The sequence below is a fragment of the Erithacus rubecula genome (genome assembly GCF_903797595.1).
Source record: "Erithacus rubecula genome assembly, chromosome: 3".
NCBI classification, from domain to species: Eukaryota; Metazoa; Chordata; class Aves; order Passeriformes; family Muscicapidae; genus Erithacus; species Erithacus rubecula.
The window spans coordinates 132388185-132402998 of NC_136689.1; the positions used below are offsets into that span (position 1 = coordinate 132388185).

The 14814-nt window shown below is 32.8% G+C and overlaps 1 protein-coding gene and 1 long non-coding RNA gene across 4 annotated transcripts in view; one reads left to right on the forward strand and one right to left on the reverse strand.

Moving 5' to 3' along the window:
• The window catches only part of CSMD3 (CUB and Sushi multiple domains 3), a 568112-nt gene that overhangs the window by 55980 nt on the left and 497318 nt on the right, over window positions 1-14814 (reverse strand). For 2 of the 3 annotated variants that reach the window (XM_079302232.1, XM_079302230.1), the window contains 3 exons: window positions 11848-12033; window positions 10351-10545; window positions 8483-8656 (listed from right to left, as the gene is read on the reverse strand). In XM_079302232.1, coding sequence (XP_079158358.1) covers window positions 8483-8656; window positions 10351-10545; window positions 11848-12033 — 555 coding nt within the window. The remainder of the gene's footprint in view (window positions 1-8482; window positions 8657-10350; window positions 10546-11847; window positions 12034-14814) is intronic. The other variant, XM_079302231.1, reaches the window with a different exon arrangement.
• The window catches only part of LOC306800288, a 448386-nt gene that overhangs the window by 55440 nt on the left and 378132 nt on the right, over window positions 1-14814 (forward strand). The window lies entirely within an intron of this gene.

Genomic DNA, 14814 nt, shown 5'->3' on the forward strand with positions numbered 1-14814 from the left:
TCTGCCCCTGGGATGACAGAACCAAGGAGCCCAGAACAAGCCATGATCTGTGTGAGTGGGGAGCAGTGTCACTGAAAGGCACCTGGGGGTCCTGGGTGACAAGAAGCTGACTGTGAATCAGCAGTGTGTGGCTGCAACAGAGAAAGCAAAATGGATCCTGGGCTGCATCTGCACAAACATTATTAGCAGAGGTAGGGATGTGATCACCTCACTCTACTCAGTGCTTGCCAAGCTGCACATGAAAGATGCAGAAAGATTCAGATAGACTGCAAAGGAGGTCATGAAAATAATCAAAGGGCTGAAAAAACCTTTCATAGGAACTATGAGGAAAGGCTGAAGGCATTAGTTCCTGAAGAAGAGAAGTCTCAGGCAGCAGGGGCAAGGGGATGGGGCAGCTCATCACAGCGTTCCAGTACTTTGAGGGTGCTTACAGAAATAATGGAGGCTCCCTCTCCACATGGAGTCACACAGAGAGGACAAAGGACAAGCTGCAAGCTGCACTGGGAAAGATTTCATCATGATGTAACAAAGAATTGTTTTGAGAGTAAGAACAGGTATTACCTGGAACAATCGATTCAGGGATGTGATGGGATCTACATCACTGGATGTTTTCAAAATGTGAATAAACAGGTTGCTAGATAATCCCACCTCAGCCCCCTTTGCCATGAAATGTTGGATGTTTTTTTAAATTCCCTTCTAACTTGGGCTGTTCTATGATTCTGTTACTTCAGATCCCTCTGCCTTGATTATTTTCTTCCCACTCTGTATAACAGTTATATCTTGGGAGCACTAACTATATTGCATGACCAATTGTGAATTTCCCACTACTAGTAATGAAAGCTATTTTTAAAAGAGTAGAGACTACTTCTATCCCTATGTAAGATTTCTAAACTGAAAGATAAAACTGAATTCATTAAAAATATTACAAAGCTGTATATAAAATTGTAGTTCTGCCATAACAGAATTATAAATCAATTGGTGACAGTATGAAGGAAGTAAATATCATTTAAAAACATGATATACCAGACTTGTGACACATTTTTAATATCTTAAAAATAGGTTTAAAAAAGGAGAAAACAACTTGGAGGTTTGCAGGATTTTTGCCAGTTTTTACTCTGCTTTTCAGAGGAAGTTTAGAGTAAACGAGGGATATAAAAAAATAAACATTAAAAGCAAACCAAACAATACAAGAGGGGAAAAATCTAAAACCAAAACAATCCAATACCCCAAAATGATGGGTTCAGCATTATTTGTTTTATTTTTAAAGAAAATAATTGACAACTGTCATGTAGATGCATGTGGTAAGCAGTTCACTATGTTTGCTATGAAAAGTATGTATAATGGTGTACATAGTTCCTGTTAAGAGAACATAAGAGGACCCTACTGGAGTTTTAATTGGTTCATGCAGATGAGTAAATTCCCTAAGATCCAAAAAAGTTAAAGATTCATTAATATTTTCCAGAACTTTTACTCTCTACTTTGAAATCGTTTTTCAGGACTTTCATTTATACTCTTATTATAAGGGTTTTGTGCCAAATAAGTATATTCTAATATCCTTCTAGTAAATAGCTGACTTCACACTAAGTTAGGATTCTAGACTACTTTTGGCTAAGCTTTGTTTCATGACTGTTTTCATGACATCTTTGTCCATTGTCAATCTCTCTATTTTTGTGCTGCACCATAAAACCAGTTGTAGTCCCATTTTTTCAATGACATAGATGTAAATGACATTTGTAGCAGTTCTATGAATCCAGATGAGACCCACGGGTCTTAATGTAACTTCTCTTGTAATACTGAATCAAAAGGTACCACTTTTGCAAAGACAACTGAAAATTACAAAAAAAAAAAAAAAGTATTTAAGAGACTAAATGTGAAGGTTTTACTCAGTAGTAGATTTGAGATGAGAAATAAGAAATACAACACTCCAATATCCAGTCTAGCAAAACTTGAGAAGAATAATTGCATGAAATATTATTATAAAACAAAATTAGTCAAAGATTGGGAATGAAGGATATTAATAACCTGTGAGGACCAAATAAATTACCAAATTTGACATGAAATCCTGCTCTAGCAATGAAGAATGAGCATAATAACTTGGTGTCAAAACCTTTGAAACCATAGCTGTAAATGAGATTTCTTTTCTGCAGGTTTTTCTATGAGATGAAAAGAACAGGAATAAATGAATACAGAATCTTTACATTAAATAACAAAAAAAGTATCTATGCTTATTTTACTTGTCAGTTGTGTCAAATATGAGCACAGTAGTGAAACAAATCTACATACCAATGTATTATTGAAAACAGAGATTTATGTTATTTATTATTCAACAAAGTTAATTAACCTGTCAAGATGACCTCAACTGAACAGAAAGAATTATTTCCTGGCTTTTTTTTTTTTACCTTCTTTACAGGGCTTGCACTTCATAAAAAGATATAAGAAAGCACAGCCCTGGACAAAACAGAGCTTGGGGCATTTCTATTGCTATTTTCAGAAGAGCCTCATCTTGACAGCTGCTCAAGCTGTACTAAAACTGTTCAGGATGAATGGTAAAGTTATTTTAAATCTTTTTTAATCCATGGCCCACAGAGGGAAGTTCTCTGCTGAATTCCTTGAACAGCTGAATAATTCTTTAAAGATGAAACATCATATACCTAATTTGAAAGTCTAGTTATTATTATACAGTAGCACTGAAGAACAAAGAGAAGCATATGGCTAAATCCAGATATATTAATTCAGTAACACTGGAGATACAGAATCCCCCTCAATTAAAATACCAAGAGTTCAAAAAAAGATATTTAAGAACAGTGAAGATGAAGGAGTTAGTTGTTTGTATAACATTCTAGAAGTTTCAAGTATGAAAATAGTGGCAGAGAGGTTACATTTCAGAGATTGCATAGACACAGAAACTTTTCAGTAACTGAAAGCTGTTTGAGAAAATATAAAAAATACCACAGATAGATTAATGCACTGAACATCCTTTGCTGTTAGCTGACATGGGTGCTTTGCCTCAGATGGCATGTCTGCTATTCTTTTAATTCCATGGACAACAATGCTCTGTGTAGAGCTGATGGATAACTGGTTTTTCCTTCACAAATAACAAGCTGCCAACAGTGATCATTAGCATATTAAAACAGTATTTTTTTATGAAAGAAAAAAAAAAAAAGAGTTGAGTAAAACTGGGATAAATATTCCCCAGCTAACACATCAAAGGTTGTGTTCACATTAGAATTTTGGTTCAGATCTTCCTTCTAACTCTTAAATGTGCCGAGTGGTTTTACTATGAACAAATTAACTTCCTTTCAAAGGAAGAACACTGAGAAGCTCAATTGGGTGCACAAAATGTGCTCCATCTCCTTTTGAAGAAAAAGTAGTCAAAATTATTGGCAGATCTTTTTGACAACTTAGAACCATATGAATAATGATGGCATTTAGGCCAGAGGACTAGACCAGATAGAGACCAAGGAAAATGCTCTGAACCATATGTAATGCAAATGTAGATAATTCAGAATCAATTATTTGTTTCATGATCTGCTCAGTCTGATGGATTGTTTTTTTTTTAATTCAGACAAAGACACAGTATGTAGAATGTAGCCTTTCTCTTAGGGGAAGAACTGAGAGGCATTCCTGATATTATTGTTAGGAAGTGCAAATGTTGGCATTTAATTTACACACTAACATAAACAGCTCTTTTGTTCTATCCATCTGCTATTACTCTTTTCTAATACTAGCTCCTTTAGTAGTACCCATGTATGGGAACCACACTTCCTTATATCTTGTTAAGCAAATACACTTCATTCTTTATATTTGCATTTTTATTCATAGGGACACTTCATAAAGGTGTTCTCCAAATTAACTGAATTAACATCATTTAATCATGCCACAATTAACAACAAAATACGAGATTTTACAGACCTTTAAAAATTTAATAATATTTCATAATTTACCTTTATTTGAGATTTAATACTAATATGCAGAACTGAACAAAACTATTGTTCTGAAAGTTGCTGGGTCTATCCCATATGAAATTACAGAAATTACTGTAAGGGAGAGAATACTAACAGATCTATTTTATCAGGATGTTTAGATGTTGTGAGGAATTGAGAAAGAAGAAGGAATTAAGTGCTAGGTGTTGAACAGTGAGATGAAGAGGTTAGAGTCAAGTTAAAGAGATGTGAAGACATGGAGTTAGCTCACCAATGGACAAAAAAGAGATGTGTGCATAAGATATCTTTTCTCTTAGTTTAATTATTGATTAAAAATCATATTTTTGCTGTCTTTTAATGTAGTCTTCATTGATGAGATGTCTAAACAACTCTTAAAATTACTATCAGTCATGTAACTACCACAACTGAAAGCAGCTCAGTTCTTCTTCAAAGAGAAGTATGGAACTTTGCACATTGACATTAATAATGAGTAAGGTCCTACAAAGAAATCAGAATACTTTGCAATAATCTAAGAAAAGAGCTGCTCCATTATATATAAGAATTGTATTAAAAGAAACACTTTTCAAAGAATGCTCTACTTTTCTTTGATAATTTTACTTTTCAAGTGTTTTTGACTAAGCAGTCTAAAATGTTAACTAAAAGTGTGTAAAATATTTTATAAGGCAAAAAATACCCACAAAATATGCTTTAGAAATAAATATATATATATATATATTAAAAAAAAAAAAAAAAGAGGAAAAAGTAGTCCTGATCCTAAAATCGTGATGTGTAAAAGTAATGTTCTGATAAAGCTTCTCCTTTGACCTAATCAAAATATTTGAAAACAGTGCTAATGAGGAAAGGGGAAAAAAATTAGTGTTAGAGAAATCTTAGGAAATATTTTCTACCATTCATATACTAGTTAATTCTAAAGTTTACCTGATAGTACTATAGAATTATTAAAGTAGACCTTATCCACTTCTACTCTAGGAAATGCCCAGTTTACTAAACATTTGATAACAGGCATTAAAATAAATACACTAAAAAAAAAAAAAAGGTATGATAATATATGTTTTTATGATGAATGTTATTCCTGACTTTAAATTAAAGCAAAAAAAAAAGTCATAAATAAAAGAAATAATGCAAAATATAAAATTTTTAATATGTAAACTGTAAATATGCTAAGTTTTCATGTAAACAGACAAAAGAATAATAAATTTCTTGTTGAGTATCTAAGTACTTTTCCAAGAGGAAAATGTGTAACAAAATCACAGATTTGTCAGTCTCTTTTTATAAGTAGGATATTCAGTAAAAATTCCATATTCCATGTTTCTGAATGTTTCTCACGATTTATTACATAGACAGTTTTAGTGTTACCTGTACAGAAAAAGATCAAACATAATAAATTGAGAGACAGTTTGTAACCTAGGAGACACAACAGTCATGATTCTAGTATTTGCTTGTTATTTTATTCAAAAAGACTAAAGTGATTTTTTTTCACAATAAAATGTCCTGAAACATTTAGCTTTTTAAACTTTGACAATAGAATTACTTCAGAAGCTCTATTCTGTTTCATTTGTTTTTTTCAATTTGAACATTGTTTCTTCTCATCAACAATGCAGAATAAGCACCAAGAAGCCAATATCCTAGGATTGTAATAATGTGATTACTCATGAAGTATTACTTTGTCATTTAGGTATTATTTAAAGAAAAAAAAATGAGATTGAGAAAGGAAAGCAGTTGTGTTAAGTGTTCTAATTTTTGCTACAGATTAATTATCCATAAATTACCCATCTTTTAGTAAAGAAGCCAGAATGAGAAAAGAAAGGCAAAAAAGAGCTGTGAAACCTATCATCATATTCTCACACTATTATGGCTGTCCTCAAAATCATGCACTACTGTTCACAGTATCATGGAATAACATAACTTGGATTTTAGTCAATATTTTTGATTTAAAGCTTATCTCAGTTCTAATGCTCATCTATATCTGATTATATAGAGATGCAGATACTTAGATTCTTGTTTATTCCACTTTTCATAAATATTTTAAATTACACATACCTGGAATTAAAATCAGGCTATCTAACACAACAATTAAATGTAATTATTTCTGTAGCACTTTCAGAAACAAAGTAATTACATTTTTAAACAAAATATTTGAAAAAGGTATTATGTAATCCTGTAGAATTTCATGTGTGTAATCTAAGTGTATGCCTAAGGGCATCCTCAAAAGTTAAAACAGAAATACATTGGTAATCACTTCAGTTCAAGACCAACTACATTTTTCAGAAAGTGAAAGTGAAAAGGTTGTAAGATAAATGATAAAAAATGTTTACAACTGAAAGCACAAAAACATTAGAAGTACATAGTGAAATTTACTGATAAGTAGCACAAAAATTCATTTCTTGACCCATTAAAATACCCACTCTGTAGGTCTTCCTGCTGTATTTGATCTCCTTTCTCCTACATTCTAATACTTCTTTAATGTCCTCTATTTCCTCCCCTTACCTCCACTAACATTCTCAAAAATATTTCTTATTTCTGATTTGTCATTAGCTGAGCTCATCCCTCTATCTTAAGTCCCAAATTACTCATGGAAGAAACAAGAATTGAACTGGATTATTCTGAGTCTGCAGGGAGCTCATTCCTTCACAGTGATGTAACACAGTAGGCAGCGTTGTTGCAAGAGAAATTTTGGCAGCTGTCCCTCCCTCCCTTTTATAAATTTGCTCTGTCACTAGCTTTCTTTTTTTGTTGTTGTTGGTTTTTTTTCTTTTTTTCAGCATAGTATACATTTTTTGCATGATACATATGATGTATATTCTAATTTTTCTGAGTAATACTTGTTTTCATGCTGTCTTCAGGAATTTGCTATAGTAAACCTTTAAAGATATGCATTATAAGATTAACTGTAATGCTATTAGTCTGATATAATAGGTGTGGTTTAGATTACTGTTTTCTCCTCTAGTTATATAGTTGTTTTCTTAACTGTTTATTATTACTGGACATTATACTGTATGAACTGAATAATAATGAATCTCTTCTAAGAAGTAGGGGTCCACTTTTAATTTGCAAGTAAAGATTATGTAACTTGTTACTATTATTAAATTATATTACGATTTTATTTCTACAGGCAAATGAAGGAGTCATTCAATTAATTCTGTGCTGATCTTCACTTGTCATAAAGTTTTTTTGATAAAATTCTTAAATGCAAGTATTTTTCCACTGTGCTAGTCATAAATAGCAAACAATTTATCTGGTTTTAGATTAATATTTCTATGAAGAAAATTTTTACATTGCATCAAACTTCGACACTTGTAAATTCTGCAGAAAAATGAGTAAAAATGAAAACAAGCAGGCAAGCAAGAAAAAAAGCAGAACATTTTGATTATGCATGTACAATGGTGGTTCAAAAATTTAGATTTAGAACATCTTGTAATTGCTGACAATTTAGAAGATGAAAAATATTAAAATTAAGGTCTTATTTTTCCTCTGTTAAATGGTTTCCATTGTTAAAATGAAACAAAAGCAAAGCTTCCATCCCTCTCTGCTGTATGTCAGGGAGTATTCCAGTTGCATACTTGTAGCTTGATAAGCAACATTTTAGCTCATTCATAAGTCATTCACTTAAGTAAACATTAGCAAATAATGCTGTTTTACAGAAGAAAAATTATTTGGGAAAAAGTAGTTTAAAAAGGTGAATGGCAGTCTGTACAATGCAACAAACACCTATATTTAATGCATATACTAGTTCAGTTTTGTGAAAATATCAGATTATGAATATTCTGGTAGTTATTCATGCCTCTACAAAGAGCAAGAAACAACAGGACAAATATTTCATTCTAAATCAGAATGCTAACATACTTTTGATTTCAACTGAAATTAAAATTTTTGGTTAAATATAGAGTTAAAACCTAAGTCTCTACAGTAAATACAGTAATGCAAGGTACACATGATAATGAATCAGAAATGTTTCATGTGTTCATTTTATTCATAAATAATTCAGGCAACGATGTCAGAATACATTAAATAAGAGAAGATGCTTAACCTTGTACAAGCAAAGGGTCTCAAATTCTGCAAAAAGTGTCTTGATAGTGGCTTTCTCTCAGAAATAAGGCTGCAGTGGTCCTGTCAAAATTTCCACAAACTTTTTTTTTTCCTCCTTCTGTACCTTTTCAAGAATGCTGTTTAATTCTATGACACAACCACTTAGTTCAGACCTATCATGCAGGTATTTTACTGAGGATATATATTAGATCTGACACATATGGAATCAATCTGTCTTGTTGTTTATGCATAGTTCTACTTTAAATACATATACAAACACACAGTAACACAGATTTTTGCATTTTTTGACGATATTAACATTTTTGAAAATATAAACATTGTTCTAATTTAATGAGAAAAGCAATGCAGCCCAACCACAAAGATGCAGAGCTCTCTTCAGTGTATCTGCTGATAGAAAGACAAGCAGATCTTGTCTGCTTCTCTGAAAAGATGCTTAATTTTGTCTCCTAGAGAGAAAGAAAATGGACAACTCATGACAGTAGTATCCATACCTAAACATCTGGTCTCAATTCCTCTCCAGAGTCCAGATGACAGACACTCCCTCACTGCAGAGCCAACTAGCATGTATCCTGAGTCACAAGTAAATATAGCTGTAGATCCATATGTGATTTGAGTTCCAATCTTATTCCCATTTGGAGGTGTAGGAAGTTCTCCACAGGAAATAACTTCATGGTAAAACAAAAACAAAACACAAGTGTGAAGCTGACAAACACAAATACAATAATGCCTATCAACCAACAATACTTATCGAATAGTCTATCAGATAAATATATTTCATACCTTGAAATATTTTGAAGAAATCTGTAGAAAGCATAGATTAAAAACCTGTAAGCAAAAACTATTCCTTCCCCTAAAAATATACTTAAGAGAGGGGGAAGAAAAATTAAAATAATTTCTATAAAGTTAAGAAAAAAATCCACTCAGAACATTATTAAATGCTTTTTAATTACCTTGGTTTTATCAAGTACTTTCTGTGTATTGGAACATCACAATTGCTATTAGATTTAGTTATTCTTCCTTGGGAAGGGGCCGTTTTGATCTTCTAGGTCATAATTAAATCCTTACCCTAGCATTTACACATTACATTTTTATAAAAAGTGAATTATATTGATGGAATTTCTTGATATTTATTTATAATTGAAAGCATATTTTCAATCAAAATAATATATTTCTTTGTCAATTTTCTATTAATAATTAACAAAAACAATTTATGAGTAGTAAATAAGAAGCTGAAATTAGGTAGCACACTTTATGCCTAGAAGAAAATAAGTAATAATATTTCAAACAAAGCTTCTCAAAATATAGCTAAAAGTAGATAGTCTATTAAAGCAAAAAAAGATGCAAATATAAATTTAGTATGTAGAATATATATACACAGAGATATAGATACAGACATATTCACAGTATTTTTAATACTAGCAGAGATGAAATATTGCAACTGACTTTTAAAAGTTCTCTAAATTATATGTTAGATTTTTGGTCATAAAGAACTCAAAATAAAGGTTAACTTTCAGTATAATTAATGTGTCTTTGAAATTGTATTCTTAAACCACTTTTTTTTTCATATATATTTTCAATAAGTTATAAATGCATTTTAAGCCATAGTAACCTGGTTTATCTACAGACCTTTTAGATATTTTTGTATTTATACATAAACATGCAGATAATCACATTTCTGATACAGGATCCAAAATCACAGTTGTATACTTCTCTATCTAGAGAGTGCATCACACCCTGTTCCATAAAGGGAAAGAGTTTTGCTGCTTCAAAGTGTAACCAAACCATAGTTTTGGGAAAGAGATGTCTAAATGTAATTTTTTTAAGAAATGTGCTTCTCATAGCTGTAGAGGAAGGAAACACAATGATAGCTACATCTTTAGTTGGTTTAAATATCTGAATATCCATTGTTTTTTTAATTAACTATTGCTGGTTATCAGCATACCAGCTAATGGTTGGAATGATGTGGATATATGCAAATGCACACTACATGGTAACTATCTGTAAGGAGAGATTATTTTCTTTATCAAGTGTGCAGACAGGACACAAAGGATTTGCATTTTTCAAGATTTTACAGCATCCCTGATCTAAAATAAACCTATAGGAAAATATTTTCATTGTACCTTTACAAATTTAGGGACCTTTAAACTCCAGAAAAGTGCCTACAGATATGTTCTTGTCCCTAAATCTAATGTATTCTATTTGTAAACAACAACCATTAGGATACCCAGGAATTCCAACCAAGAAACATTTTTTTCTAATTAACTGTTTTGAAGACTAAATTATTAAATATCTAATTCACCCAGTAAAATATTTTTTTCTTGAAATCTGTTCAGCATGAGCAGATACAGCAAGTACTCACTTTGGCAGTAAGGCCGCTCATTTCTCCAACTCCAGGTGCCATTAGCAAGACACTCAATAGATGCTGGTCCCAAACCATAATACCCAGGATCACAGCTGAAAACTACTTTTGTTTTATACTCATAGTGTGAACCATTCACTATTCTCCATCTTCCATGTTCCAGGGTGAAAGAATTGATGCTTGGACATGTGACAACTTCCGAAATAACAAAAAGACATAGTTAATTGTGGCTTAGTACAGGCAAATGGAGAAAATCTGTACCATTTCTAACCAAAAAAAAAAAAAAGTATTTTAAACACAGTGACATAATCTTTGAAAACTAAGGCTGTATGTGAAATTCGCTGTGGTTACTGGGTATTAGTTAATTAATAATCATCCAGAAAGAGAAGCGCTTGTGTGTGCAGAGTGATGCAGTTTGTGTAGATAGGAGCTATACCATGGTTGAATTCACTATAGGTGGAGCTTCTGTGACATTTTATATCAAGTATCAGAATCTTTACTAAAATTTTAAGTACATTTAAATGGAGAAATTATTTTGCTATCCAGGTAAACTATGAGATATGAAAGACTATGAGAGGCTGTACATTGGTGACAGAAAAAAAAAAACCAAATCCATATCCAAGTTGTTATTTCAACAGTCATATATTTTTGTCTCATTTCTTAATTCTAAGTGTTCTTCATCCAGAAATGGAACAAAAGCATTCTACAACACTAATAGAATAAAAATTAGTATAAGGTGCATAACTATATTCCCACTTTGCCTTTTCTCTATTTTAATAATTTCTTTGGAAAGAGGTAAATTAATGACAGAGTGAAATTTTCAAGAACAGGAAGAAAATAAAAGGAGAAAGGAGAAATCCTTGAAAAATATTCCAGTTTTAATTTGCTTCCATTTCCAACATGTATTGGGTGAGATAATACAAATCCTAATGTGCATGAGACACTGACATCCCTGTATCTTTCAATCACCTGGGTTTTCATATCCCATTTATAACTGCTGATAGCCACTTCATTTTAGGAGACAAATGCAGTTTTCTCTGGAGTGATGTTCTGAGTTTAGCTGGTTTAGGACTATAATGATGGGATGAATATAAATAATAGGCATCAGTTTAAAACAATTATCACAGGTTTTGCAATTCTGGATAGTAAAAAGAGTTTTTGTTAACATATGAATTGTGCAGCTCTGCCTGAAGAGATTACTTTGCCAGAAAAATTCTGCAACCATTAACTTCGATTTAACTGTAAATTAATTATTATTTTGATTGTATTCTATCAGCTCTATCATGTTTATTCTGCTTATGCTGTTAAGTTTCAGCATGTCTCATTTACATATGCTTCATATATGTATTTCATAATAATTCAATGCCAGCAATAACTCATAGATTAAAGTAACCTGAAGATGAAAGTTTAACTCATGTTAAGATTTGTGCCCTGGATAAATAAACAAAATGCACAGACGGGTTTTGACTCAGCAGAGACTTTTGACATGTTACTCACCCACGCAGCGAGGTGTTTTATTGTGATTGCTCCAGGTGCCATCGGGCTGGCAGACTGCAGTGGTGAGCTCTTTGGCTGATAGCCTGTATCCATCATTGCAAAAATAAGTAACGCGGGTGCCAACTAAGTAATCCGTAGTTAATATCCCACCATTTAGTGGAGCTTTAGGAATTCCACAAGATATTGCTGAGTAAAGAGAAAGACAAAGATTTTTATGTCTCAAATAAAAGTTTCCACTGGCCTCAGGGAGCTTAAGCACTGTAAAATCACTAGTCTTAAATTCATAACAAATAATTTTAAACTCATTAGTGTGTTTTAAGCATGCAAATAAATTATCTTAAAATTTTAGGGAATCGAATCCAATGGAGCTTTTGCATTTTGATGGAGGAAGTAAAAAATAAGAACAGTGGTTCATGACTATGCAGCTAATGATTCAAAGTGCAGATGAAAATAAAATAAAGGGAATAGAAAATATCTGGGGAAAAAATATGACCAGCTTGGTTGAATTAATAAGGCATCAGTCTGAGAAAAACTAATTTGGTTTATATTCAGATTTCTTCCATCAAGTGTACTTTGTGACCTCTGGTAAATCACTAAAATTACCTTCCAACATTCTATTTTTACCACCTAGAAAGCAGAAATAAAATACCCTTTTGAAAATATTGAATCATAGAATCATAAAATGGCCTGGGTTGAAAGGGGTCTTAAAGATCTAGTTCCAGTCCCTCTGCAATGGGAAAGAACATAATTTACTAGATGAGGCTGCTTAAAGCCCAGTCCATCCTGGATCTGAGCACTTCCAGGGATGGGGCATCTACAGCTCCTCTGGGCAACCAACCTGTTCCAGTGCCTCACCACCTCCACAGTAAGGAATTCCCTCCTGATGTGTAATTTGAATTGATCCTCTTTCATTTTAAAGCCATTTCCATCTATCCTATCACTGCATACCCTTGTAAAAAGTCCCTCTCCAGGTTTCCTGTAGGCCTCTTTGGGCCCTGGCCTTTGTCATCCATGACTTGGGAAGTGAGACTGAAGCACTTGTCAGCAAAGAGTCAAAACCTCTGCTGAGTCCTCAGCTGTCCATGTCCCAGGTAACAAGGTCTCCTGTATCCTTCTGGAGAGGGCCCACAATTTGCTTAGTCTTCATTTTATCACCAATATATCTGTCCTCACTTCCACTCTGTCTAGGCTTTGTTTTTATTTTGTTTTATCCAGGAGCTCCTTGCTCATCCAGGCTGTTGTCCTGACGTTTCTAGCTGACTTTCCCTCTAATAACATTTCTGAGGGTGCAACATTCCTGAGCTTGGAAGAAGTGATCCATTGACTATCAACCACTTATCTTGGTCCACTCTTAAATCTAAGGCTTTGTTCCATGGTACTCTACCAAGCAAATCCCTGAAGTGGCCAAATTCTGCTCTTCTGAAGTCAAGGCTAGCTAGCATCCTGCTTTCTCTCTGCTCTAAGGATTTTGTACTCTATAATTTCACAGTCACTTCACCCTTCAGCTTTACATTCCTCATCAGCCCATTTGCTGCTGAGAAAAAGATCCAGCATAGCACCTCTCCTTGCTGGTCCCTCTATCTCTTACAGAAGAAAGTTGAAAAATGCAAATAAAAGTACAAGCTACTACTTTATTTTTTTTTTCTTTAACAAAAATAATGTACCAAGAGGAGATATGGCTCTAAATAATGCTCTGTCTGTTTTGGGAATAAAAGTAAAAACTAACCCTTTTGCACATTCTAAATCCATATATCTAATGTAGGTCAGATTTAAAAAAAAAAAAAAAAAAAAAAAAAAGTGAAAAAAAAGGGCTTAGTCATTTAAGTCTGAAGTACCTTACTTTGAAGTCAAATCTTGAGCCCTAAGAAAGTACCTATCATGCCTACACAGGAAGGTTAATCCTCTCAGACTATGTATAAATACTTGTAAAAAAAAAGAATGCAATCTATTTTTGCCCCTACTGGGAGCTGATCTGACATAAAACTGATTTGCTTCATAAGCAATATAACAACTGTGTGGCACAGTACCAAAGCTAATAATCACAGCTAAGACACAGGTAAAGTACCAATCCTATAACTTGTAGAAAAGAGGTGTAAGAATAAATATCAAATTATTCTTGCATTGCCATAAAAAACCTCTTGCATATGTCATGAAAATTTAAGGAAAAAGAAAAGCCAAAGATCACAGTACAGACACACTCTGCTGAAAAGATCACAGAAAACTATTTCTAATTTGCTATCATCCTGTCTTGGCAAATATAAGAACAGATGCCTAATGACTGTCATAGTACCTGTTGGGAACTAGAGAAAAAACACACATTTTGAAGAAAATAAGAAAATCAGTATTAAGAAATTGAAGACTCCAAGAAATTATAATTGACTTCAAAGCTCTAGAGGGTATGAGGACATGATCACAGCGAGATAAAAAGTGACAACTTACTGAAACGAGAATGTCCATCTTCCTACATTTTATCAAACATCTGATAAAACTACAATTTCACTTGCCTTCACCAAAGAAAGAAACAACTTCTATGACAAAAAAATGAAACATGTGACCACGCTTATTACTTCTTAAATTCCTCAACAGCTTGGATTGCAGATTAGGCAAATCTATCCATTCCAAGATGAGAACTAGTATAACCAAGGTATAACCAAATAACACTCTTTTCTGCATAATTACCCTAGCTTAACCTCTTCCCTCAAAAGCATGTTAATGATAATAAGAACTTTGAGACAATTGCAAGAGATGCCTGAACAATGTCCACTGTCTTACATCAGGGCCAGCATTCAGCAGTGCATAAAATTAATATCCATTTGCAAAATATTTGTAACATGTAAACAGCATTGATTATAATCCTAAGCATCAACAAATTCTACAATATTACTTATTCACGTAACACACATAATTCACTTTATGTCTCTTTTAAGAATCAGTAAAATATATTCCAGATATATTTTAGCTGCAATT